The 25759-nt window shown below is 44.3% G+C and overlaps 2 protein-coding genes across 3 annotated transcripts in view; both read right to left on the minus strand.

Moving 5' to 3' along the window:
* DIAPH1 (diaphanous-related formin 1) overlaps window positions 1–7177 on the minus strand; it is a 106280-nt gene extending 99103 nt beyond the window's left edge. Inside the window, exon 1 of one of the 2 annotated variants that reach the window (XM_011939708.1) lies at window positions 6911–7177. In XM_011939708.1, coding sequence (XP_011795098.1) covers window positions 6911–7027 — 117 coding nt within the window. In that variant the 5' untranslated portion in view covers window positions 7028–7177. The remainder of the gene's footprint in view (window positions 1–6910) is intronic. The other variant, XM_011939709.1, reaches the window with a different exon arrangement.
* Window positions 7178–9315: 2138 nt separating this feature from the next.
* HDAC3 (histone deacetylase 3) lies at window positions 9316–25753 on the minus strand. The gene is made up of 15 exons (XM_011939710.1): window positions 25673–25753; window positions 25483–25565; window positions 23735–23877; window positions 18984–19065; window positions 18800–18856; window positions 18623–18678; window positions 18116–18249; window positions 17517–17597; window positions 17071–17144; window positions 16851–16915; window positions 14929–15018; window positions 14748–14806; window positions 14420–14499; window positions 13948–14105; window positions 9316–9978 (listed from the first exon to the last, which is right to left on the minus strand). The coding sequence occupies exons 1-15, from the start codon at window positions 25725–25727 to the stop codon at window positions 9909–9911; spliced, it is 1287 nt and encodes a 428-aa protein (XP_011795100.1). The 5' UTR covers window positions 25728–25753; the 3' UTR covers window positions 9316–9908.
* Between the last annotated feature and the right edge of the window lie 6 nt (window positions 25754–25759).

The raw sequence follows: 25759 nt of genomic DNA on the forward strand, positions 1-25759 counted from the left end.
CTTGAACCTGGGAGGCAGAGGCTGCAGTGAGCGGAAATTGTGCCACTGTACTCCAGCCTGAGCAACAAGAATGAAACTCCATCTCAAAAAATAAAAAAATAAAATAAAAAATAAATAAGGTATACTGAGATATCACCACATACCCACCAGAACGGCTAAAATGTAAGACTGATCATAGAGTTGACAGGAAATTGGAACTTTTCTACATTGTTGGTGAGAATGTAAAAATGATACAAATTTGGAAAACAGTTTGGCAATTTCTCAATTAAGCACAGATTTACCATATGACCCAGTCATTCTACTCATGGGTACTTACCCAAGAGAAATGAAGACATACGTCCAGCCCAAAAAGTTGTATGTGAATGTTCTGACAAAAACTGCACTCCCGAAACTGGGTACACCCCAAATGTCCATCAATAGGGTAAATGAAGAAACAAATTGTGTAAATCCATACAATGTACTAGTACTCAGCAATATAAAGGAATAAGCTATTGATATATGCAAGACCGAACATCACAATAAAAGAAGCCCCCAGCAAAGGGGTTCATACTATATGATTCCATTTATATAAAATTCTAGAAAACACAAACTAATCTATAGTTACAGAAAGAAAGTCAGTGGTAATCTGGAGACGGGATGACAAGGATGTGTGAGAGGGAAGGATAACAAAGGGGGAAGCAGGAAACTTGAAGGTGGCTGCTATATTCATTATCTTGACTACAGAAATGGTTTCATGAATAAATATGCCGTTTATTGTATTTTAATTATACATTGATATATATACATATTATCAATAATGCTGTAAAAATAGAGATGAAGGGTATCTTTTCTACTTGATCCTAAAGTTCTGACACTGAAAATAAAACACAGACAGATCTGAGACATAAGGCCAACTACCAATGTATGCTCTTTGGTTTTCTGTGACCTTCAGTATCAAAAATGGTTTATAAATCATCCCGTCTTGGGTTCTTACAGTATTTTAAATCTTAAAAGAAATTACAAATCCAAAGCCTTCACATGACACTACTGACAAGACAGGAAATAAGTTACAAAATCAGAAATCCAGAAAATCTTACAGGACACCATAAACTCTACCTGTATTTGCTACCCTAACAAAATGCCCAGATAGCTACTAAGGACCAGTCATAACCACCATCAAGGATGGAATTTTCCCATCTTCCATATGAGAATGTTTCCTTAATTCAATTCCGTTATGCTAATTCTCATTTGCATTCCCTTATCTGTTCTATTCCAGCCTTGGAGGAAAGAAATTTAAACAAATATTTAAAGGGCAAATTGACTCTCCCTAACCGTTACAGAGCCAAGCAATAGAAGGCATGAGGGCCAATTTCTTTAATCTTTTTCCTTTCAGTCTCACAGCTTCTAGTAAATCTGTTCCTTTTACATAATCTCTTTCTACTACTCCAGCCATTCCCAAGATCCTGAAATTTAGTAAAGGAAATGCAGAATCCAAAATTTCTGCTCCTCCTCCTCCATTTGTTCATCCAGTTTCCACCTCTTAGCCCCCTGATGTTTCCAACCTACAACTGCAAGAAGTGACTGTTGCACTGAGTGGGTGTTTGGACTTGATGACATTTAAAGTTCCTTCCAACTCAGAAGTTTTAAGGGTACCACTCATAGTAAGATTTAATAATGGATGGAAGTAAGAATTTCAAAGTTGAAAGAACAATGAGAGTTATCTTGTAATCAGTGGTAAAATTCATTAAAATATTGGTCTATTTCTCTTTTCCTTCAGTAGTTCTTTTACTTTCTTAAAAAGGGTTTCTGGATCCTAAGAAATCTGTAAAAAAAAAAAAAGGAAAAATAAAGGAGAAAATACAATAAAATATGTTCATGGTAATTAAAGTATTCTTTACTTTTCAATTTTTAGCAGAAAGGTTTTAAGAAATTTTAGTATCAACAGTTTCTGACTGCCCCTAATTCCCCAAAGGCCTGGCTATTTATAGGGCTCAAATCAGCCCCCACAAAAGTAGGAAAGGAATAAAAACAGAGGGAGGAGGTGACAGGCAGCCAGGCAAGGGGAGAGTGTGGCTTTGTCTCACCTAACCCCAAGGAGGGGCAAACATCCAATGCTTTGCTAGTAGCACAAAATGAATTTTTTGCCTACTGCTTTTAAACAAAGGTAATTGAGAAAAGGAGGCTCAACGAAAAAAGAAAACCACTTAAGTAATACAAAGTTTGCTTCAAAATGGGGATGATTTTTGTAGCCATGAATAATTTCAGCTACTGAGACATAAAAAGGGATATATAAACCTGCATATACAAACTCTTTGCTTCTCTATAACATCTAGTATTTATCAATAAAAATTATTTTAACCTGTTCTTCTAAATCATATGTGACATATAACTTATCTTTTAAATCTCTATTACATTTCTTTTTTTTTTTTTTTGGGGAGTCTCACTCTGTCGCCCAGGCTGGAGCGCAGTGGCCGGACCTCAGTTCACTGCAAGCTCCGCCTCCGGTGTTCACGCCATTCCCCTGCCTCAGCCTCCCGAGTAGCTGGGACTACAGGCGCCCGCCACCTCGCCCGGCGTTTTTTTGTATTTTTTTAGTAGAGACGGGGTTTCACCATGTTAGCCAGGATGGTCTCGATCTCTTGACCTCATGATCCGCCCGTCTCGGCCTCCCAAAGTGCTGGGATTACAGGCTTGAGCCACCGCGCCCGGCCTAAATCTCTACTACATTTCATGGAAGATAGATAACACTCCCCGAGAATAACCTGGCAATACATTTATACGATACCAAGGGCCTTGGGGAATAACAAAAGGTTATTCTATGACACATGAAATAAAATGATTCTGACCCATGCACCCATCAACAAAATTAAATTATGTCTATTTTCTTAGCTTTCATAATAAACATAATTTACCGGTCATAAAATTTTCAGCTCTTTTTAAAAGAATTTACCAACTCTCCCAAGGCAGAGATTTTAATTGTAAGGCATTCCCTCACTTTCACCTCCCGTGAGGGAGAATTTTCTTTGAGAAAGTACAGGTAACCACACCAAGTAGACTCATGATCTGTCCTTAAGACAAGGCAGGAAGAATGGCAGAAATTTTTAAGCTATCATTCTGTCACCTCAAATATCTCACTAACATTCCTGTAGGGTCCCCTCCCTCTTTCCAAACTAAATAATCCTTGCGTTTATCATCTGTTTAAAAAAAAAAAAAAAGGTGTACAAAGTTCTCTGTATATTTTTCAGTTTTCTGCAAACTTTTGCAAAGCTCTCTGTATATTTTTCAGTTTTCCGCAAACTTTTGGATTAAAGTTAATGTTTTAAGAGGATATAAGCAGAAATCTGCATGAACAACTCCACTTCTTTCGTATTCTGTTTCCTAATATCTGCTTAAAATTCTGCCTGGCATCCTTTACCTTTAATTTCTCTCCTTTTGGACAGGAGTCTACAACTAAACATTTATACTCTATTACTTTGCATTTAGAAGACTGCGTAACTGCAACATGACCAAAACTCAATATAGGCATCCAAAATTAAACAAATTTTAATATTTGTAATAATAATAATTTTAATAATAGTAAAAATTCTCTCAGCTAGGCGAGGTGGCTCACGCCTCTAATCCCAGCACTTTGGGAGGCCGAGGCTGGCGAATCACGAGGTCAGGAACTCAAGACCAGTCCGGCCAACATGGTGAAACCCTGTCTCTACTAAAAATACAAAAATTAGCCAGGTGTGGTGGTGCGCACCTGTAACCCCAGCTACTTAGAAGGTTAAGGCAGGAGAATCGCTTGAACCCGGGAGGTGGAGGTTGCAGTGAGCCGAGATCGTGCCACTGCACTGCAGCCTTGGACGGAGCAAGACTCCGTCTCAGAAATAAAAAGAATTCTCTGTAATCCCACACCAAAATTATGTTTTACAAAGTTATGCTCCTAGTTAAATCAGGAAGCAATATTCTCTCTTAGAATGTATCACTTTCCCGATTATATGAGAATGCATGCAAAGTTTATTAAATGCAGGCATACTCTGCAGTCTCCTAACATCCTGGTTCTACTTACTCCCCTTATGTATATTTTGGAAATCAGTCTATTTGACACCCACATTCATCACTGCTGAAAAGTCAGAAAACCCTCTGTTGACCTAGAATTTTTATTTTCCTTCACCTTAAGGACTTGTGAAAGGAAATGGAATAATGCTGGAGAAGGGGTATGCTCATGGCCCGGGAGAAGACCCAAGGGGTAATACCAGGCAGCCTGGCTTCAACCACTCACTGTCAACACCTGTAACAATCATGTGTTTTTAAAAGATGATGCCCAACCACTTTTAAACTGAGACTCCATCTTCTTTCCACACAAGATGCCTCAGAGGGTAAGAGCAGATCTTAGACAATTTGTGAGCTCTGTGTTCTCATCAGTTAATCCGTATTTAGCACCTGCATAAGCCAGGAAAGGTATGTAGCAGCTAAAGGAATTATAACCCCTCAAATGCAAACAAACTTCGGTCACACTCAGTCCAAACCAGTGCAGTTTTATAAAGTACATTCTTAATGGAGCTCCAGAGGACACATACTTTAGAAAAGGTGGAGGAGGCGAAAGAGCTTTGAGTTCAGTTTTAGCCTACAGTTCAAGAAAACTAAGCCACGGGTATCAAAAGCACACCAGCAATCTGCCCACTCCACCCACCCACATATACATACAGAGACACAGAGAGAAGTGGATTGCAATGCTCCTCCTCATCTCTCATTTCCACAGAGTTCTCAGAAAAAGAGCAAGAGGAAGAAAGAATATTCTGATGCCTTGAGATAGGTTACATTTAGCAATAAAAGGGTTAAGCAGCACTACTTTCCTAGAAACCTTCCAATTCCCTAGCTACTAATGCAATTTTCCTAACTACCTGAGCTATCTAGTTTTAAAAATTCAGCAGATTAAGGGTTAAGACTAACACCGCAGAAAGAAAAGAGAACTTGGTTCAGCTCCACCCTCTTTAAAGCAAATACCAACAACCCTGAGCCAAATCCACTAAACATATAGAAGACTTCATGGACATTCCAAAAGACAGGTGAAAAGGGGTTGAGCTTCCTCAGGTTTCTCACCTTACAGCACCACACACATAGTAGACTTCTCAAATTTGTGAAATAAACAATTGTTAGATAAAATAGAGTACATATAAAATTATACTCAAGACTTGAAAACAAGTCACAGAGGTCACCACAAGTCAACAGTAATAGCTGGAATTCGGGTGAGGAAAGTCAAACAGTGCTCATGGAAACAAAATCAAAACAAAAACATATAGAAATAGAAGGAATATGAGCCCTAGAACTTAAGTTTTGGAAGGAAAGATAATGGCGAGGAGGTGTCAATCCTTATCCTAAAGAAAGATACAAAAATGCTGCTTTAGTCACCAAAGGAGGAGCGGGCGTCAATACTCTTAACCTTATATTTCTAGGGGAAAAAAAAGATGTTCACCAGATAAAAACAGGTGGTTACTGAAACCCCGGATATCACTGGAAAGGGCAGTCCAGGAGCACTTGGTCTTGCTGAATAGAAATAGGAAGAGATGAGTCACTCTTTTAATTCTATTTAGAATTAAACACCTAACCTTCCAGGGTTAACATCTCAACCCTCTAGTCATAAAACAACATTTTCTTCCTGTTTCCACTGCTTTATCACTTTTCTTCCCAAATTGATGGAGCTGGGTCAAAATGTTGGGAGGTGGGACTAAGAGAAAGAGGTAAGAGTTACAAGCCATTTGTTTAGTAGAAAGATACACTAGGGTAAGGGCATAAATACCTGGAAGACAGAAGAGCTACAGTTATAACTAGCTATTATAATGAGCATCAATATTCAAGACTCTTCCTCTCCTGGACAGTGCCACATATCTTACAAAGCTTTTATAGCAAAAAGCAACCAAACAGCTCCATGGCGTGGACAAAAGGTAATGAAATATGATAGGGTTACACATACATCAATATTCCTTCAGACTCGGATTGAAAGTAACTGGCACTTGAGGAAAGGTTACTCTTCTACAGGCACGCAAAGGGAAGCCAGTAGTCGCCTTGGGGCACAAGAGGCAGTAGAAAAGGAGTTGAGGAGATGGTTATCATGGGAAATGTAAAAAAAAAACAATTCAATTACAAACTTCTTGAACTCGCAGTCCAACTTTCTTCCCACAGGAGAGATTTACCACCACCCTACGTCAAGAAGGGCATAATCATGAGAGTTCTAATCCTCTGAAAAGTGATGAGCAACAGGAAAGAGAGGTTCTCTGGATAGAGAAATACTGGTAAGCAAATAAACGTCATGCCCCAGTGACCATAGGACCTGGGCAGGAACCCATGCCTGTAATCGCAAGGACAAATGTCCAAAGAAGGAGGGGGGTAGGGCTCAAGTCAGGTAACATTCCTGAGGGGAAGGATTATCAGGTGACACCCGGCGGAGGGCCCAGGGGACTGGGCGGGAGGAAAGTTAGTAGGTAAAAAGGATCAATCATGGAGAAGGAAGTGACCTTTAGGAGAAGGAAATACGAGAATACCAAAAAAGGGGTAAGGGTAAGAAGAGAAAATGGACCCAGAAGAGGGGACCAAAAAAGAGGAGGCGTGTTCGGGTACTGGAGGAAGAAGAAAGGAAGTGAGGCTGAGAGGGGAGAGATGGGGCTGAGAGACGGCTGGGGATATGCAGGCGGGAGGGCAAAATGTGCGGGCTAGGGAGCGAGGGAAGCCCCCGAGGTGGCCGGGGTAAGAGCCGGGTGCGACTCCGGGGCTTCCCGAGGTCCCGAAGGGGAGGATGTCGGGCTGCAGAGTCGCGGACAGAGCGAAACGAGGAAGGGAGGCGCGGGGGCGGCTCCCCAGAGCCAGGCAGGCGCGCCCCTGGGGCCGGCTGCAGGGGTCCAGAGGGCGCTTACGGGGCCAGGCAGGAGCCGGATGGAGGGACACTCACAAATTTCTTAGATTTGCCGCCGTCGCCGCCCGCCGATGGCAGCTCATCTGGGCTCCGGCCCTTCTTCTTGTCCCGGGTCCCGCGGCCGGGCCCCAGGCCCCCGCCGGGCGGCTCCATGTCCCGGTTCACGCTGGCCGGCGACCCCGAGCCTACGCCGCTCCCGCCCGGCAGCTCCGCGACCGCCGCCGCCCAGCCGCTCTTTAGCCAGCAGCTCTTTAGCCAACCGCCGCGCCCCGCCTCATTAGCATGCCGGGCTGCGCGCGCCTCATGAATATACAACAACGACGCCTCACTCCCGCCCGCCTGCCCCACTTCCGCCCGGACCCGCAGCCCCTACCAATGGGGGAAGGGAGAGGGGCGGAGGGAAGCCGCGGAAGCGCGCTACCTGCCCGGCGGACCTAACCATTCGGACCCACGTGGGGGGGTGGCGAGTGGGCGGTGCAGCTCTCCGCGGCCGCGGCGGGGAGCACCGCCCCCTGGCGGTTGGAGCAGCGCAGGCGTCTCGCTCCCACGCAGCGCCCACGTGGCTGTACAGCCTGACAGCCTGGACCCTCTCATACCTCAGACCAAAAATTGCATGAGACCATTATCCTGGCAGAAAATTAGTGCCAGGTTTTCCAAGAGAATGCAGTTTTTAATGTGTGCAATACCCATGGAACACATGAGAAATATTATAAAAGTGATAGCCACCATGTTTTGAAAGCAAGGTACCAAGAACAGAGCTCCGTCCAGGGCAAGCACTAGGATAAACCAGACTCGCTCTGGAGTTTAATTTCCTAGTTTGAATTCCAGGTTAGGCACCATCTAATTGTTTCTAATCAGGACAAACTAATTATTGCCAATATGTGCCTAAACAGCAGTAACAGTTACCACTTAACCATGCCCTTTGCTCTCTGCCAGGCACTATGCAAAACACTCTACATGTATTTTTCTAAGTCCCCACAGTCCCATGTGATAGATTCTGCTAGCCTCACCATTTTATAAATAGTAAATTTGGACTTTCTGAGAGTTGAAGTGACTTGCCTAAGAAGGCATAATTGATATATAAAATTTAAACCCAGCTTAGTCTGATTTGCTGCCAAACCCTATGTTTAACCAGGATTCCCCACTGACATAAACCAAACATAAGTGAAAAGAATGAGTATTCTCCAAGAGTATATTCTTTGCTCTTCTAGCATGACTTTCTCTCTGAGCAATTTCATCCATTCTCCCAGCTACATCTGTCCCTTGTGTGACAGTTACGTGGCCAACAGTCGGCCTTCACAATATGGACTGAATCATCTTGACCGCAGCTAGCAAGATTTCAAGTGTAAGTTCCCAAAGGGTAGAGTCAGTGACTTACTTACGCTACAGCCCCAGTGCCTAGTCAAGGGCCTGAGATACACCAGGGACTCTGCCAAGCTGGCTGGCTCCTGAATTTGGCATTCATCTCTCTTGGTCCAGACCTTCTAACAGTGACCTGACAGAATGTTACATAGAGCTGTACCTCCCATACTTCAAACTTGACTTAGTGCTGAGCTTTCCAGACTTTTTGTCCAAAAAGTCCAAAAGCTACTTTCTAAGCTAGTATTGAGAAAGACAGAATCAGAAGAGAGGGGAGGAAGTGACCCATCTATCAGTCCTCTTTCTTGTACCAGTCTATATCTGCTACAGTATTTATCATACTACTGACTGGAATGTACTCTTCCAGAGAAAGGTCCATGTTTGTGGCTACTACAGTATTTAGCATTGTTCTTCACGTAGACAGTTAATGGGCAACTTATGTCAGGCACTGTGCTAAACACTTAACATGTTTTATCTCAGTGTATCTTCACCAACTAGCATCACTACTCTAAACACCCAGATTCAAAAACCTGAAGTCATCTTATACTCCTCTCAAATCTGCCCAGGTTTGTCTAACTCTTTTTTTTTTTTTTTTTTTTGAGACGGAGTCTCGCTCTGTCGCCCAGGCTGGAGTGCAGTGGCCGGATCTCAGCTCACTGCAAGCTCCGCCTCCCGGGTTTACACCATTCTCCTGCCTCAGCCTCCCGAGTAGCTGGGACTACAGGCGCCCGCCACCTCGCCCGGCTAGTTTTTTTGTATTTTTTTAGTAGAGACAGGGTTTCACCGTGTTAGCCAGGCTGGTCTCGATCTCCTGACCTCGTGATCCGCCCGTCTCGGCCTTCCAAAGTGCTGGGATTACAGGCTTGAGCCACCACGCCCGGCCAGTTTGTCTAACTCTTAACCAAAATGCTCTATTAACTTCTTATATATACAATAATAAATGTAGAATACATACACATGGCCTAACATAGGATATGAGCTGAATGAATGTTAACTATGCTTTCATTACATGCATCACCACCCCATTTCTCTCTCCTTTCATAAACAGGAAACTAGCAAGAATTAACATTCCTAGAAAGACGAAAGGTACAAAAAATACCGACTTAGTTTATTGGATAAAAACAGTGGTAAAATGGACATAAAGCCAAAAGTGAGAACAGAACATTTTCATATCTTCCCAACACTTGAAAACATACTTCCCATTATCTGGGATTCAGGTGTTAGGGACCCAGAGCCCCTGCCAAATCCCTCTCTCTTCATCTTCCCTAGAACCAAGGGGAGGAGGAAGTCAGAACCCAGGGGAGAAGGAAGTCAGAGACAATCTCAGTCCTTGTCTACCCGTTCGTCCCTCAAAATCTCTGGGTTGGAGGGAAACAGGGAAGAAATAAGGGACAAGGGGGGCTAAGGACTGGCCTCCAGGGCCCACTGCCAATAATGTCCCATATAGCTATCCTTGTCCATATCTCATCCCTAATAGGTACCACTGTCAGGCCTTAGGAGAGAGAGGAAATGGGAGTAGATGGTTCGAGAACCAAATGTGGTCTCCAGACTCTTTCCCAGAGTCAGCAAAAGCCCTGGGGTGACCACTCCAGGACTCTAGGAGCCACTCCTTTTCCCTCCAGTCCAACCAAGAGGTGAAAAGAAATTCCTTGGGACACAGCATCCCAAGCCACTCTTAAATCTCCACATCACTTTCCTTGTCATTGTCATGGTCTCCATCATAGAACTCATTGGGTGCCTCTGGCCTGCAAAGCAAGGGGAGAGAGGTCAGGATCTCACTCCAAGTTCTAATCTTCTCCCATCACCCTCTTCCAAAGCCATTTCTCAGGCCCCATTGAGAACCACTCCTCCTCTTGTTGGTAGAGACTGCTATTCATTCACCCATTCACGTATCAAATAAACATTAAGGAACTACTCTATACAGACATTGTCATAAACCTTAGCAGTAGAGTAACAAGCCAGACAAGGTTTGTCTATCCTCAAAAAGCTTACCTAATAAATGAGACTAGTAACTAACAAAGTAAATAAATATGATAATTTCAGATGATGGAGAGTACAATTAATAAAATGAAGTGATATGACTGAAGGTAATGGGAGCAAAAGGGTGAAATTTCAGACAGGAATACTGGCACATAAGACCTTATGAACGTAAGACCTCAAGTCTCAGGAGGAGCTAACCAGGAAAAGACTTCAGGAAGGCCATTCCAAGCTGCAAGAAAACCAACTACAGAGATCATGAAATGGAAAGAGACTGATGTACTCCAGTAAGAACAAGGAGGCCAGGACAGCTGGGAGCACTGTGCATGAAGGAGAGTAGTTAGAAATGAGATCCTGGGTGTAGGTAAGGGCTAGCATGCAGGACCTTTTTAAGCCACAGTCAAAATTTTGGATTTTCTTCTAAGTGCAAGGTAAAGGAGAGTTTTAATTTTAAGAAGAGTGATGTGGTATTATAAACCCACAGTGAAAGAATGGATGTAAAAGCAAAACAGGGCCCAACAGGTACTCAATATTGGTTTCTTTCTTTTTCAAAAAGTATTCTCAAAGGCCAGGTGTGGTGGCTCACACCTGTAATCCTAGCACTTTGGGAGGCCAAGGCAGGTGGATCACAAGGTCAAGAGATCAAGACCATCCTGGCCAACATGGTGAAACCCCGTCTCTACTCTAAAAATACAAAAATTAGCCAGGTGTGGTGGTGCATGCCTGTAATCTCAGCTCCTCAGGAGGCTGAGGCAGGAGAATCGCTTGAACCTGGGAGGCAGAGGTTGCAGGGAGGCAGAGGTTGCAGTGAGCCAGGATTAGCCACTGCACTCCAGCCTGGCAACAGAGTGAGACTCTGTCTCAAAAAAAAAGAAAAAGAAAAAAAAATAGAAACGTATTCTCTGGGACACGGAGAATAGAGAAAGTCATCAAAGAGAAACTAAGGAACTAAGCCAGGAAAGGCCTTATCTGCGGGGGTAAGCAATGTCTCAGTTACTTCTAAGTGCACAGCGTTAAAGGTGTGGAATCAGAGAATCAGGTTGAATCTCAGCCCTGATATTTAACTAGCCATGTGACCTTCAGAAAGTTACTTAGTCTCGCCGGGCAAGGTGGCTCATGCCTGTAGCCTGTAATCCTAGCACTTTGGGAGGCCCAGGCAGGCAGATCACCTGAGGTCAGGAGTTTGAGACCAGCCTAACATGGAGAAACCCCATCTCTACTAAAAATACAAAAAAAAAATTAGCTGGGTGTGAAGGCGCATGCCTGTAATCCCAGCTACTTGGGAGGCTAAGGCAGGAGAATCACTGGAACCTGGGAGGCAGAGGTTGCGGTGAGCCGAGATTATGCCATTGTACTCCAGCCTGGGCAAAAAGAGCAAAACTCTGTCTCAAAAAAAAAAAAAAAGAAAGAAAGTTACTTAGTCTTGCTGAGCCTTAGATTCCTCCAGTGTTAATCTGAGAATAAAAGCTATCTGAGTTGTCTGATGGCAACAGAATGATTATACATATGTTGTAATAGACAGCACTTAGTAGTGTCTGGTGCTTGGCAAACCCACAAAAAGTGGTAACTCTTCCTATTTCTACTCTGCAAGTCATATGCAAGCTGGAGCTATAGGCATCAAAGAAGAACAGAAACTCAGTGGGTGGCCTGACAGAGAGGTAGGGCTTAGGAACAGGAAGAGGCCTGAGGCTTCTGCTGGCTGTTGAAAGGGGGTGGTATTATTATAATGCAGAGACTAGGCCCAGATGCCAGCGTGGAGCTATTGATAAAAAACCCAAACCTCTACAAAAGGAAGAACTTAAAAACAGGTTTTACCAAACCAAACCAGACAATGAAAAGCAATTTCCGTAAATCCTGGAAGCCCTGAAGCCAGATGTTCTGATACTTCCTCACCCAGGAGAGGGGATCAGGGGATATCCTTGGAGGAGGAGAGCTGGAGAGGGCCCCAAGAGTCAGAGCAGTAAAGCCCAGGTCCAGAGGAGAGATACAGAGGCCTGAACTCTAAGACAGAAGCAGATTCTAGAAGGGGCTGAGAAGCCCATCAAGCTCTGCAGCAGAGCCGGCTCAAACCTCTAACCCTGCGTGGGAGCAAGACTGCGTGTCCCACAAGTGTCCAGCTGTGGTTATCCCTCAGTCATGTAAGGAAATCTGTTCTCCATTAAGTGCATCTGTTTCTGTACTTCTGGGTTCTGTTGTCTTTTCCTTTCATTTTTCAGTAAAGTTTTGGGATTTAAAAAAAATTCTATCCTATCCTTTTTCCCCCTAATTCATTCCACCTACAAATATTTTGTATGTATCTCAGACAGATAAAGACTTTTTTTTTTTTTTTGAAAAACAACATAACCACAATACAATTATCCCACCTGAAAAAATTAACAGAGCAAAGAAATCAAAGAGCCTTAGAGAGCAGTATGCACGCAGTGACCTGTCCAGCTCAAGACCTGGAAAGACTGAGTAAAATGCTAGCAAGACTATAAGCCACTACAGACTTTCTGGATGGTAATTTGGCAGCAAATATAAAAAATTTTAGGCCGGGCGCAGTGGCTCACACTTGTAATCCCAGCACTTTGGGAGGCCAAGGCTGGCGGATCACGACATCAGGAGATCGAGACCATCCTGGCTAACACAGTGAAACCCCATCTCTACTAAAAATATAAAAAAATCAGCCAGGCGTGGTGGTGGGCGCCTGTAGTCCCAGCTACTCAGGAGGCTGAGACAGGAGAATGGCGCAAACCCGGGAGGCGGAGTTTGCAGTAAGCCTAGATCGCGCCACTGCACTCTAGCCTGGGTGACAAAGCGAGACTCCATCTCAAAAAAAAAAAAAAATTTTAGGCCAGGCTCAGTGGCTCACGCCTATAATCCCAGCACTTTGGAAGGCCAGGGTGGGAATTTGAGCCCAGGAGTCTGAGACCAGCCTGGGCAACAAGGCAAGACTCCATCTCTACAAAAAAAAAAAAAATAAACCAGGTGTGGTGGTGCACACCTATGATCCCAGCTACTCAAGACGCTGAGGCAGGAGGATCACTCGAACCTAGGAGTTCAAGATTGCAGTGAGCTATAATCATGCCACTGTACTCCAGCCTGGATGACAGAATGAGAACTTGTCTCAAAAAAAAAAAAAAAAATTAATGCACACAGCCTTTGACCTAGCAGCAACCGTTCTACTATCTAACCCACTCAAACAAGAATGCAAAGATGTATATGTAAGGGGGTTCATTGCCACATTACTGTAATACCAAAAAAATGGAAAACAATCTATCCACACAATACAGCTGATAAAATACTGAGGCAGATTTATATTAGCTAACTGGAACCAGCCATATCATGTAAAGCAGCATATGTAGAATGACTCTATTTGTATTTATAAAAAACTAAAAACCACACAAGCTGTAAATGAGTGTGTATGTGTTTGTTTATATGTACATACAGAACAGTATATTTGCAACCTATAGAAAAAGGCCTATCTAAAATAAAAACTATTAACAGTGGTTACTCCTGTGGAATGGGTCTGGGATTGTGTGAAAGCAAACAACATATTTTGGTGCTATTTTAAAATTTTACAATAAATACGTGTTATTTTTGTCATTAAAAACAGCAAAGAAAAGAGTGAGGAAATTGTAGCAGACTAAAGGAAGTAAGCCAGAGGCAATTAAGCTAATACCTTCCCATTTACTTTTTCCCTTTTAAACCTTCCCAGCAAGCCTATTGGAAGTAGGCTGAAGTCCCTGCTCCCAGACCTGCTATAGTTCTCCTCAGGACCCCTCTCCTCTGCATCAGCCTCATCAGTCCTGTCATAGGTCAGGAGGTCTGCAGGCACGTCATGAATCTGGACACTAGGTGCATGGTTCAGCATCTTCAGGTTTTCAAAGATTGTCTGGCGGATCTGGTCCAGATACTGGTTAGAAATGAGGAATAGAGAGCGAGCAGTTCCCAGTGATTCCCAGGGCATGTAAAAGTTGCCTTTTACCCCTACCATCCTGGTTTTCATCTCGATGGTACCTCTAGTTCAGGTCCCCCAGTTGATAGCTGTCCCTCCCCACCAACCCCAACTGCCTCTACTTTAACCTGGACTGCCTCCTAGCCAATAACAGTGACAGTGATGACTTAGAACTTCCTTCTCCTTGGTTTTTCCTACTTCCCACATCTTTGACTTCTCCTGAGTTCCACCTTTCAGGAGAAGTTTGTGCTCAGCTTTTCTGAGCTGCTGACCTGGCGTGAGTTCTGATTCTCGATGCGGGTGCTGACATCTGGATGAAGTGTGAAGTCTGGGGCAAAGTACTCGAAGTATTCTTGGGGAGGAGAGGAGAAAGTATGGCTCAGACTGAGAAAGGCAGCTACCAAGATTTCCCAATCTTTTTCCTTCCCATCCAGAACACCTGCATAATAGCTGCCCAATCTTTTCCCTGCTCTGAGCCCAGGGGTTTAGTCTGCAGAGCTCTGAAAGTGTAAAATTTCCCATCTGCCTTCAAACCAGGTCATTCTGGAATCTGGTGAGAATAGCCTTCCTGGTATGGGGGTGTTGTGGGGTAGTCCTTACCACTATAGGGAAGCTCCTCACTAATGGCCTCTTCTACCAGCAGCGATGTCTCATATGTCCTGAAACCAACCAGCAGAGGGGAGCAGGCTGACCAAGTGGGCTGAAGGGCCCATGTGGCCATATCTGAGGGACACCCTAGCTCACACTGGACAACAGGGGAGGAAATCAGGAGGGTGCTCACCAGCAACGGGCAACATTTCGGACAGTATAACCACCACCACCCAGCACCAGTAGAGGGATATTGAAGCTCTTGACATATTCGACGCATTCCCTGTTAAAAGGAACCAGAGGAAGATGTGGAGGTTATCAAAAGACAAGGTAAATACCTTTAGGTATTGCCTGAAAGGAGTACAAGAAAACTATAAATGTTCCAAATCTTTAGCTGCATAGTGAGATTCATTATGTCATACCCTTAAGATTTGCATATACTTTATATGCTGTGTCTCAATAAAAATTTTAAAATAAAGGACAGTCCCACCTCTGTTCTGCTCAACACCCTCCCTGGCACCGTGCGTGTTAACCAACTACTCTCATCAATGCAAGTTCTGTCAATTCTAGCCTTGAAAATATAACTCATGCCCGGTGCGGTGCTCACGCCTGTAATCCTAGCACTTTGGGAGGCTGAAGCAGACGGATTGCCTGAGCTCAGGAGTTTGAGACCAGCCTGGGCAACGTGGCAAAACTCAGTCTCTACTAAAAATAAAAAATATATATATATACTTATAAATAGAGAGAGAGAGAGCACCAGGTATGATGGCACATGCCTGTAGTCTCAGCTACTCAGGAGGCTGAGGCAGGAGAATCGCTTGAACCCAGGAGGCAGAGCTTGCAGTGAGCCAAGATCGTGCCACTGCACTCCAGCCTGAGTGACAGAGCAAGACTCTATCTCAAAAAAGAAAAAAAAAAACATGTATGTGTGTGTGTGTTGAAACACCGGGTTGTGGCTGTTGTTCTTCATTGCCACCTCCTTCACCTTAGTCTGGGCACCTAACCAACACCATGGCTTCCTAACTGGTCTTCCCACTTCCATCCCCATTCCCCCATCCAAACTTTTCTCTATTCAGCAGTCAGAATAGTCACTTTCAAACACAGATTGGATCATGTCACTTTCCTGCTTAAAATCCTTCAATGGTTTCCCATAATGTTTGGAATATAATTCAAACTCCTTACCAGGGTTTAAAGGCTCTGCACAATCTCACCATGGCCAGCTTCTCGGACCTCACCTCAAACTACCTCCAGCCTGCTCCCTGCATTCTACTTCGTCAACTCATTCCTGCTACAGCCTTTTTTTTTTCTTTTTTTTTTAAAGAAACAGTGTCTCACTCTGTTGCCCAGACTGAAGTCCAGTGGCATAATCATAGCTCACTGTAACCTCAAACTCCTGGGCTCAAGTGATCCTCCTGCCTCAGCTTCCTGAGTAGCTAGGACTATAGGCATGCACCATCATGCCCAGCTGATTTTGTTTTTTATTTTCTGTAGAGATGGCTCTTGCTACGTTGCCCAGGCTGGTCTCAAACTCCTAGCCTCAGGCAATTCTCCCACTTTGGCCTCTCAAAGTGTTGGGATTATAGGTGTGTGCCACTGGGCCCAGCCCTCAGAGCCTTTTGTGGGCCTTTGTCAATGCTCTGGACAGGCTTCTCTCTGCTCCTCTTATGACTCACTCCTTCTTAGTCTCCAGGTCTCAGCTCAAATTTTACTTCTTCAGAAAAACTTTTCCAAATCATGCTATCTAAAGTAGGTCCCCCATTGTATCCTGTGTCTCAGCTTTCTTTTTTCTTTCATAGAATCTATAACAATCTATTTCATTTGATTATTTATTTTTTGTCTGTTTCCTAAACTGTAAACTCCACAGGAGACTCCTCATTCCATCCCCATGATGTGGTATGATGCCTAGAACATAACAGGTGCTTAATAAAAATATATTGTGAATGAATGACCATCTAGGGAACTCTGTTCAAGATGACATTTCTAGTTCAAGTACAATTTATAGCTACTTTTGATTTCCAAGAAGAGGTGAGGCCCATTCCCCAACTACCCCCACCCACGTACTGAAGTCCAAGGCCACTTGAAAACCTTGCGGAGAAGAAGGAGAGCAAGTCTCACCCATGCCCTCGGATGCTGAGGTTAAAGCAGCCCAATCGATCACAGCCCAGAGAGTCAGCACCACACTGCAAAAAGCAAAAGCCCAGGCAAATGAAGTGAGATAACTGATCAGAACATCACAGATACCCCGTCTGTCACCAACCTAAAGAACCTCCTCTTCCCTTGCCCTCTTTCCCCAAGCCCAGGCAGAACACTACTGAGGAGGAACTGACAGTATTACCTGGAGCACAATGCATGTGGGTTGGTAGAAGTCCACTACCTGGTTGATAACCGGCTGGAAAAGGTGCTTGTAACCTGGGAGAGGGCCAAAGATGGGCACCTGGCACCCCAAGGGGATGGGGAGACAGGGAACAAAAGGAAAAAGGGGGTTGAGCGAGCATGTAGCCCAGGAAAGGGGCAACCCAAAAGAACCAAATCATTGGTCTGAAACTTCTGGAAGGGATCCCAGACTGCTGTGACTGACTGATGAAAGCCAATGACTTTTCCCAGAAAAAAGCACATATACATGATATGTTGCATACAATTCCCAGGGATTCATGGTCCCTCTGAAGGCCCTTCATCCTTAAGGACACCTGGACCCAACAGCAGACGATACGAGGCAGAAGAGGTTATTTCAAGGAGAAAAAGAAGGGGCCTAGGGAACAGAGGGAAGACTTCAATACTTACTCTGGTCATCAATGCCATCCCGCAGGGGCACATTCAGACAGTAGTAGCGGCCACTCTCTGCCCCGACTTCATACATGTCACCTACAGGGAAGCGGGTGGTGGTAGCCACACATGGGAAGCACCCACAGCCCAGTTGTTTCAACCCCAATCTGCACTCTGGGAGCCTCTCACTGCATCTATGTAGCTTCACCATAAACTCCCTAGAGCCACTAAATCTCTTGCAGCTTGCATTCATTTGGCAAAGAGTTTTGGGGGATCTATTCTGAGCCAACTGTGTACCAGGCAGTAGGGATGCAGCAGTGAACGGAACTAATGAAATTTACGATATGCCACCAAGCTTACATTCTTAGGGAGTAGGCAGGAGGGAGGCAATAAACAAAAGAAAAAACCACAATAAACATAAATAGCAGTGAGTGTTCTGAGGGAATGAGGCTGATGTAACAGAGGAATGGGGAAGGAGGTGATTGTGACAACTGGGGTGGTCAGGAAAGGCTTCTCTGAGGAGGGGACACCTGAGATGAGACTAGAAGGCTGAGAAGGAGGCACTCATAGTAAAAAGCTGAAGGGTGCAAACGGGAAAGTAATCCCTATTCCCATACCTGTGCCAGGGAAGAAGTAATTTCCGTATTTGTGGAAGGACACCGTCATGACCCGGTCAGTGAGGTAGAAAGCTTCCTGAACCCCGTCACCATGGTGGATGTCAATATCAATGTAAAGCACCCGAGGGTGGTACCTGGAGGGAAGCCAAAGCCAGGGTCTGAGCTAGAAGAGAACCCCTGACCCACTCCTCCCAAACACCGGGTCTCGAATTGTAAAGAGACTGCTTCTGCCCTGGTCACCTGAAACTTAATATCACCAGTTCCCTAAAGGCAACTGGGGGCTCCAGGCTAGAGGCTAGAGGCAGGGACAGAAGAGGGATATGCAGAGAAGGCTGAAATGTGAGCAGGCAGCAGGGAATCTGCAGCAGTGGAAGAGGCAGCCTGAATAAAGCATCAAGAACTTGGGAGAAGCTAGTCAGGGAGGAGGGAGGTCAAGGTCAGGGCTGGGTCTGAGAGACCTCAGCCAAGAATCCCGTAACTGCCCCCATCTCCTCCTGGGCTACTTACTTGAGCAGCTCCAGGATGCCAATCACAATGTCGTTGACATAGCAGAAGCCAGAGGCCTATGGCAAGACAGTGGTCTCATAAAGAGAGGAGCAATTCCCCTACCCAGCTGCCCCCCACCATCATCCTAAACACCTGCCCGAGGATGGCCACTGTCTTTCCCATCACCTCCTCACTCACCTCAAACTTCTTGGCATGGTGCAGACCACCAGCCCAGTTAATGGCAATATCACAGATCTGAAAGACAAACACCCAAGTCACAGTCCTTCCTGCCCACCCCTCAAGCTGGGAGCCCAGGATCAGGGTTAAATCCCGAGTCCAGGGATCTAGAGGAAAGGAGGAACAGGACTCGGGACTATGTCACCTTGTTGTTCAGCTGCGTTGCTCCTTGCAGAGATGCGCCTGTGTAACGCGAGCAGAACTCAAAGAGCCCGGGAAACACTGGGCTGCAGGGAAGAGGAACAAGTTGGAACCCTCCTGCCTCTGTCTGGGCCCTTCCCATACCTCCCTCCCCACCCCAGATTCCTCCAATCTCCATTTTTCAAGAACCTTCTCTCCCCCTCCTACACACCTGTGCTATCTGCAAATTTATTCAACAAATATTTTGGATCAAACCATGTACCAAGCCCTGTGCAAGGCACTGGATGGGAAGTAAAGAAGCATTTAACTGTCAGGGAGTTTGTATCCTAGCTGGGGAAAGAAGCAAGCAGCTTCCAGGTACTGAAGTACAATGTTAAAAGGAAATCAGTTGAAAGAAAACATGAGCTCTGTTTTTCTTAGTCTCAGTGTAACACATTTTAACATAATGTTCAATAATATTCTTCACAGTCACACATTTTAAAGAAAGAATTGTATACCTACATATGTGAAACGGTGATGAGATAACCCACAAAAAGCCTGTGGCACAGTATACAGTATCTGCTAAGCCTTTAATAAATGTCAGTTATAATTATTACCATTGTTATTCTTTATAAAAAGCAAAGGCTTGAAGCCAGACACAAAAGGCTACTTACTGTATGACTCCATTTATGCAACATTCTAGAAAAAGTAAAATATAAGGACAGACATCAGATCAGTAGTTGGCTGGATCTAGGTTGGAGAGAAGATATTAATTACAAAAGGGTGAGTGACCTTTGTCAGGTAATGGAAATTTCCTATACCTTGATACTATTTTTTTTTGTAGAGACAGGGTCTCACTATGTTGCCCAAGCTGGTCTCGAACTCCTAGGCATAAGTGATCCTCCTGCCTTGGCCTTCCAAAGTGTTGGGACTACAGGTGTGAGCCATCAGCACTGGCCCTACACCTTGATATATTGTATCAAAACTCTCTGAACTCTTACACCTAAAAAAGGTTAATTTTACTGTATGCAAGTTATACCTATATAAACCTGACTTTTTAAAGAGGAAAGGCTTAGGCAATCCCTAGTTTTAGGTCTCAAAAAAAAGAAAAATAGTGCAGCTGACACATTTGACCATGTGAAAAACAGAACTGTAGGGGCTTTTCGTTTATTTGTTTTTTAAGATGGAGTCTCGCTCTGTCGCCCAGGCTGGGGTGCAGTGGCCTCACCGCAGCCTCCGCCTCCCAGGTTCAAGCAAGAATTGTAGAGTTTTACAGTTTCTCAAAAGGTTTGGAAAGAATTAGAGATTAATACCTAGAAAACTAAGCAAATGAAAAAATAATGCAATTGTCAGCTCCAGGAAAAACAAAAAGCTTTAGAAGAAAATAGATTAAATCACACTATACTATTTGGCTTGATAGTAAATGAATCTTTCAGAGTTATAATAATGTAAACATAGAATACTGATTTATTTTTAAATTATTATGAAGCTGAAAGGGGAAAGGAAGCCAACGTGACGGTGTAAGAAGACTAAATGCTCGTATCCCATACTAAGAGCTGAACAGATACTACCTAAAATTGACAGATGAAGAAATAGCAATAAGAGACAATACAGGAGGGCAGTATGATTACAAGCACAGATTCTGGAGCCAGACTACTTAGGTTCAAATTCTAGTTCTTTAACACCTACTAATGATAGTGAGGTTGTACAAACTGTTTAACCTTTCTGTGCCTAAGTGTCCTCATCTGTAAAAGGAAACAATAATAGATCCTGCTTCACAGGGGTTGTTGAGATTAAATAAGCTAATAGCTGTAAAGCACTTAGAACAATACCTAGTATATAACAGGTATTCCCTAAGGATTACAGATTAGTAATAATAGTCAATTAATATTATTATTATTTAAAAATCCAAAGGTAAATACCAGAAGACATAGGGAAAGGAGCTGAAAGTGACTGTCACTGGGCAGAGGGATTTATGGGTAAAAGGGAGAGGTCTAGAATTTTTTTTTTTTTGAGAGAGTCTTGCTCTGTTGCCCAGGCTGGAGTACAGTGGCGCAATCTCAGCTCACTGCAACCTCCGCCTCCTGGCTTCAAGCAATTCTCCTGCCTCAGCCTCCCAGAGCAGCTGGAACTAAAGGCATGCACCACCACGCCTGGCTAATTTTTGTATTTTTAGTAGAGACGGGATTTCACTGTGTTGGCCAGGCTGGTCTTGAACCTGACCTTAGGTGATCCACCCGCCTCGGCCTCCTAAAGTGCTGGGATTACAGGCATGAGCCACCACGCCCGGCCTGGGACTGCTTTTTTATTTTTTTCATTTAAAGGCCTGTAGTACAATTTGGCTATTTATGTTAGAATACTTTGAAAGCAATTGGAAATTCATTAAACAGAAGAAAAATTCCTGATTCTCATCAGAAATACAGATAAGACAACTGTAACTTGTTTGACAGGAAGACTGATGCAGCATAAATAGCCCAGAGATAGTATTCTAATTAGCATTCCCTAATTGCACAAACAGCATCTACAGGACCCCAGTGTGGCTTAAGGGCTGACCCTGTATTCTCAGACCTAGAAAGTGAGCTCAGAAATAGCAGCAGGAATGGTAACAAAAAAACAAGAACCCTCCCGAGACAGCACGTGACTGAACACCAAATGAGCAGTGCAGTTTGTGCAGGACAGAGCTCTATGGGCTGGTGTAGTCAAGAAAGGTTTCATGGAGATGGTGTGCGAAGACTGAGAAGGCCTTGAAGAGGTTGAATACAGAACTAAGGGCATTCCAGGAAGGCATCCCGTGCAGCTAAGGTGTAGGGATAAAGTTGGAAAGGTGCCAATGCCATCCTAATGAGTTGGCCTCTATCCTACAGCCCTGTCATTTCTTAATGACAGAAAGATCTGTCATTAAGATCTTTCAGGAAAACAGATTAGTGGTTTAAAAACCTGGGATCTAGATCATGCACACTCCAATGGCCAGTCACGTGACTGAGGCTAAGTTACCTAAATATTCCCAAACCTCAGTTTACTTATGTATAACATCAGAAAAAGGTCTATTATAATACATCTAAGGACTGGCATGAGAATTAAGTGGATTTACCAGCAACCCTTGGCATAATACCTAGCAGAGTAAGCACTCAATAAATGGTAGCTATCATAAGAAACTCTACTGGATCAACAACCTGGTTTCTTCAAGAAATAAATTCAAGGGAGTGACAGAAAAGCTACAAATTAAAAGTCTTAAGAGACCTATCAACCAAAAGCGTTGTGTAGACCTTGTTTAGATCCAGATTTAAACTAACTACAAAATAATTATGAGACAACTGCAGAAATTTGAATACTGATTGCATATTTGATGACATTAAGGAATCACTTAACTTTTTAGGTTTGATAATGATACTTTTTCTTTTAAAAGAGTATCATTTAGCGATACATAATAAAATATTTATGGATAAAAGGATATAACATCTAGGATTTGCTTTAAAACAATCTAACATGAGGGAGTATAGATGAAGTAAGAGTGGCCATTTGCTCAGCCGGGCGCAACGGCTCATGCCTGTAATCCCAGCACTTTTGGAGGCTGAGGCTGGTGGATCACCTGAGGTCAGGAGTTCAAAACAAGCCTGACCAACATGGTGAAACCCCACCTCTACTAAACACACAAAAATTTTTCGGGCATGGTGGCAGGCACCTGTAATTCCAGCTACTCGGGAGTCTGAGGCATAAGAATCACTTGAACCCAGGAGGCAGAGGTTGCAGTGAGTCAAGACTGCACTCCAGCCTGGGCTACAGAGTGAGACTCTGTCTCAAAAAAAAAAAAGAGTGGCCATTTGCTCCTAAGTGTTAAAGCTAGGTGATGGATGGGAAGTCACTGCACTACTTCACTTTCTGAAATTTTTGAAATTTTCCCTAATAGAAAGTTTAAAAACAAAATTAAGTAGAATTGAGGAACTGGTAGCTGTGATGGTTACTATTTTTTCATGGATGTAGAGTAGAGTGTAAGCAAAGATCATGGCTTATCTTTGTTGTCCACTCCCTTCCCCACAGGGTCTAATCCTGACTCTTCTATGGATGATACAAGCTCAATGTAAACCTAATGGTATCAAACCACTCCTTTGTTGTTTTTTTGTTTTTTTAACTGCCCATAGCCCTCTTAAGATCAGGACTTTTTAAAAAACTTTGATAGCTTCCCTCTACTCTAGGGGTAAAAACCCCAATTCATAATAGAGCTGTTTACTTTTAAAAGGCCCTATTTCTTTAGCCTCAATTCAGTTCACCTCCTCTTCATATTCTGCACTTGGCCTTTTTTCTGTTCCTCAAATGAGTCATACTCAATCCTACCACAGACCCTTAGCACTTGTCCCTACTGCCTGCTATACTCCTCCCCTCACCCTTCAACCACCTTTCATCTCATTTTTCTACTCTTTTTTCAGATCTCAGCTCAATCTTTACTTCCTCTAGGAAGGCCCCACCGACCAGCCACTACACCAAGCTAAACAATTCTCCACATATATACTCTCATAATCTGTCATACACCTCTTCATAAGACTTAGCAAAAATACAGTATTAAAATTTTGTTTTTGTTCATCACTGCATTCCCAGCACTTAGCACAGGGCCTGGCCTAGAACAAGTGACCAATAAATATTTATTGAATAAACAAGTAAGTGAGTTATGATTCATTGACAAGTAGGCCCCCCTTGAGATCTTCCCACTGCTGCCAAAAGACCTCACTGAAGGGCTTGGCATTAAACTATTAGACATCAAAAGTCCCAGTCCTCCCTCACCAGTCATCGCCTACGTTGAAGGCATTAAGACTCTTGGTGAAGCCTTGCATATTGGTGGGGCTGACTCTCTGCAGGAAGTCAATGTAGTCCTCGGAGTGGAAGCGGCACATGTCATGCTGGGAGGCCTGGTATGGCTTGAAGACCTCGGGATGGAGACACAAGATGAACCCAGCCAGAGTCAGCCCCACTCCACAGGCTCAGACCACCCATACTGAACCCAGCCCTGGAGACTATATGAAGCCAAACATAGCATTCCCCTCATCCCACAATCCTTAAGTCAATAGAGAGACTCCGATTAACTAGGTGAGTTATTACGAATGAGCCCCCTGAAGACCATTTCTTTTCCTTTCCACCTCCAGCTCAGCCTATTGTACCTTCTCAACTTTGAGCCCTGATCCACCTGCCCTGTTTCTTGGATCTCCTATTCCCAGTTCTCTCCACGCTCATCTCCTCCCCCAAGCTCTGATTCTGTCCTCTTTCCTCTGGATTCTTCTTTCTGGAGTCAAATATATGGGATATATGTCAACTTTCTAATTAAAATCAAAAGTTTACTATCTTTGGAAAGTCGGGGGGATGTGTCACACCTCTTTGAAAACTGGACAAGAAAGAGCTTTCTTCTCCCAGAAAATGCACACAGGTACATATAGACAAACAATCTCAAGGGATAAAGATTCCTGCACTAACATCACCTCAGTTTTTTCTATGACCAATCTATTTGTCTGTGCCTGGGCACAAGCAATGAACATTCATTCATATTGTTCACTAGCTTCCCTAGCAACACATATAAAGCCTGGGCTTAGCTGTTTTGTCTTATTTTTTCTTTTGAGACAAGGTCCTCCCTGTCAACTCAGGCTGCTGATCATAGCTCACTGTAACTTCAAACTCCTGGGCCCAAGCCATCCTCTCGCCTCAGCCTCCCAAGTAGTTGGGATTACAGGCACACCCACCACACATGGCTACTTTTATTTTTTATTTTTGTAGAGATGTGGGTCCCACTGTGGCCCAAGCTGGTCTCCAACTCCTGGCCTCAAGCGATCCTCCCATTTCAGCCTCCCAGAGTGCTGGGATTACAGGCATGGGCCACCACACCTGGCCTGGCTTAACTGTTACTATCTCATATCACAGCCATAAATTCCAAGTTGGGAGGACAGCATGTGTATGTCTGGGAGATGAAAAACTGGATAGCGATTAAGCAGAACCATGTAGAGGTATTCCGGGCTGAAAAAGGAATACCTAAGATATCTCCTCTCTTCCACACGCACATACACATTTACAAACACGGCAGTATCGTTTCAACCTGGAGCCCCAGTTCCTTGGAGGTAAAGAAATGTGGCAAAAGAGGAATGGGAACTGAGGGTAACCCTTACACCCTGATACAGTGATATCCAATCCCCCAACCCTAATTCCTGAGACCAAGGCCCTATCCACACTCTAAAATGCAGAGGAGGAACACTCCTTCTGTCTTCAAACCAGCCCCCACATCACCCTAACCCTAGGCCAAGGGCTAGTATGCCTATAGTCAGAGGGTGGCCGACCTGAGCTGAGAAAGTACTTTCCATTAAGCAGAGGACGCCACCTCCAACACCCGGCACTTTCAAGGTACTCCGGTGTCTTCTATCCAGCTCCCGGCCAGCTCCCCGCTACTCTAGTGGCGGGTCGCACTTGAGGCACTCAGTCCAGCCCACCTATCCCTTTCGCCACAGCTCGCCCCACCCCCACCAACCCCTGGCCGAGGCGGCGAAACTCACGATCATCTTCTTATAGAGACCGTAATGCAGGACCAGGCTATGGGTCAATGCCAAGCGATGGGGCTTCATAGGGTGTCCAGCTCCTGGGGGTGGGGAGAAGAGAGTTCGTCAGCTCTCACCCCTGGAGTTGCAACCCCCCGCCTCAAAACCTCCGCGTCCCAACCCCTCATGCATAGCCCTGTTTCCTCACCGTAGTGGAAGTTGCCCACGTCGGGGTCGTAGAAATAGGCCACGGTCTTGGCCATGGTGCCGGCGGGAGCAGGCCCCGCGCCTCCGC

This window comes from Colobus angolensis, unplaced genomic scaffold (assembly GCF_000951035.1).
Source record: "Colobus angolensis palliatus isolate OR3802 unplaced genomic scaffold, Cang.pa_1.0 Scaffold183, whole genome shotgun sequence".
Lineage (NCBI taxonomy): Eukaryota > Metazoa > Chordata > Mammalia > Primates > Cercopithecidae > Colobus > Colobus angolensis.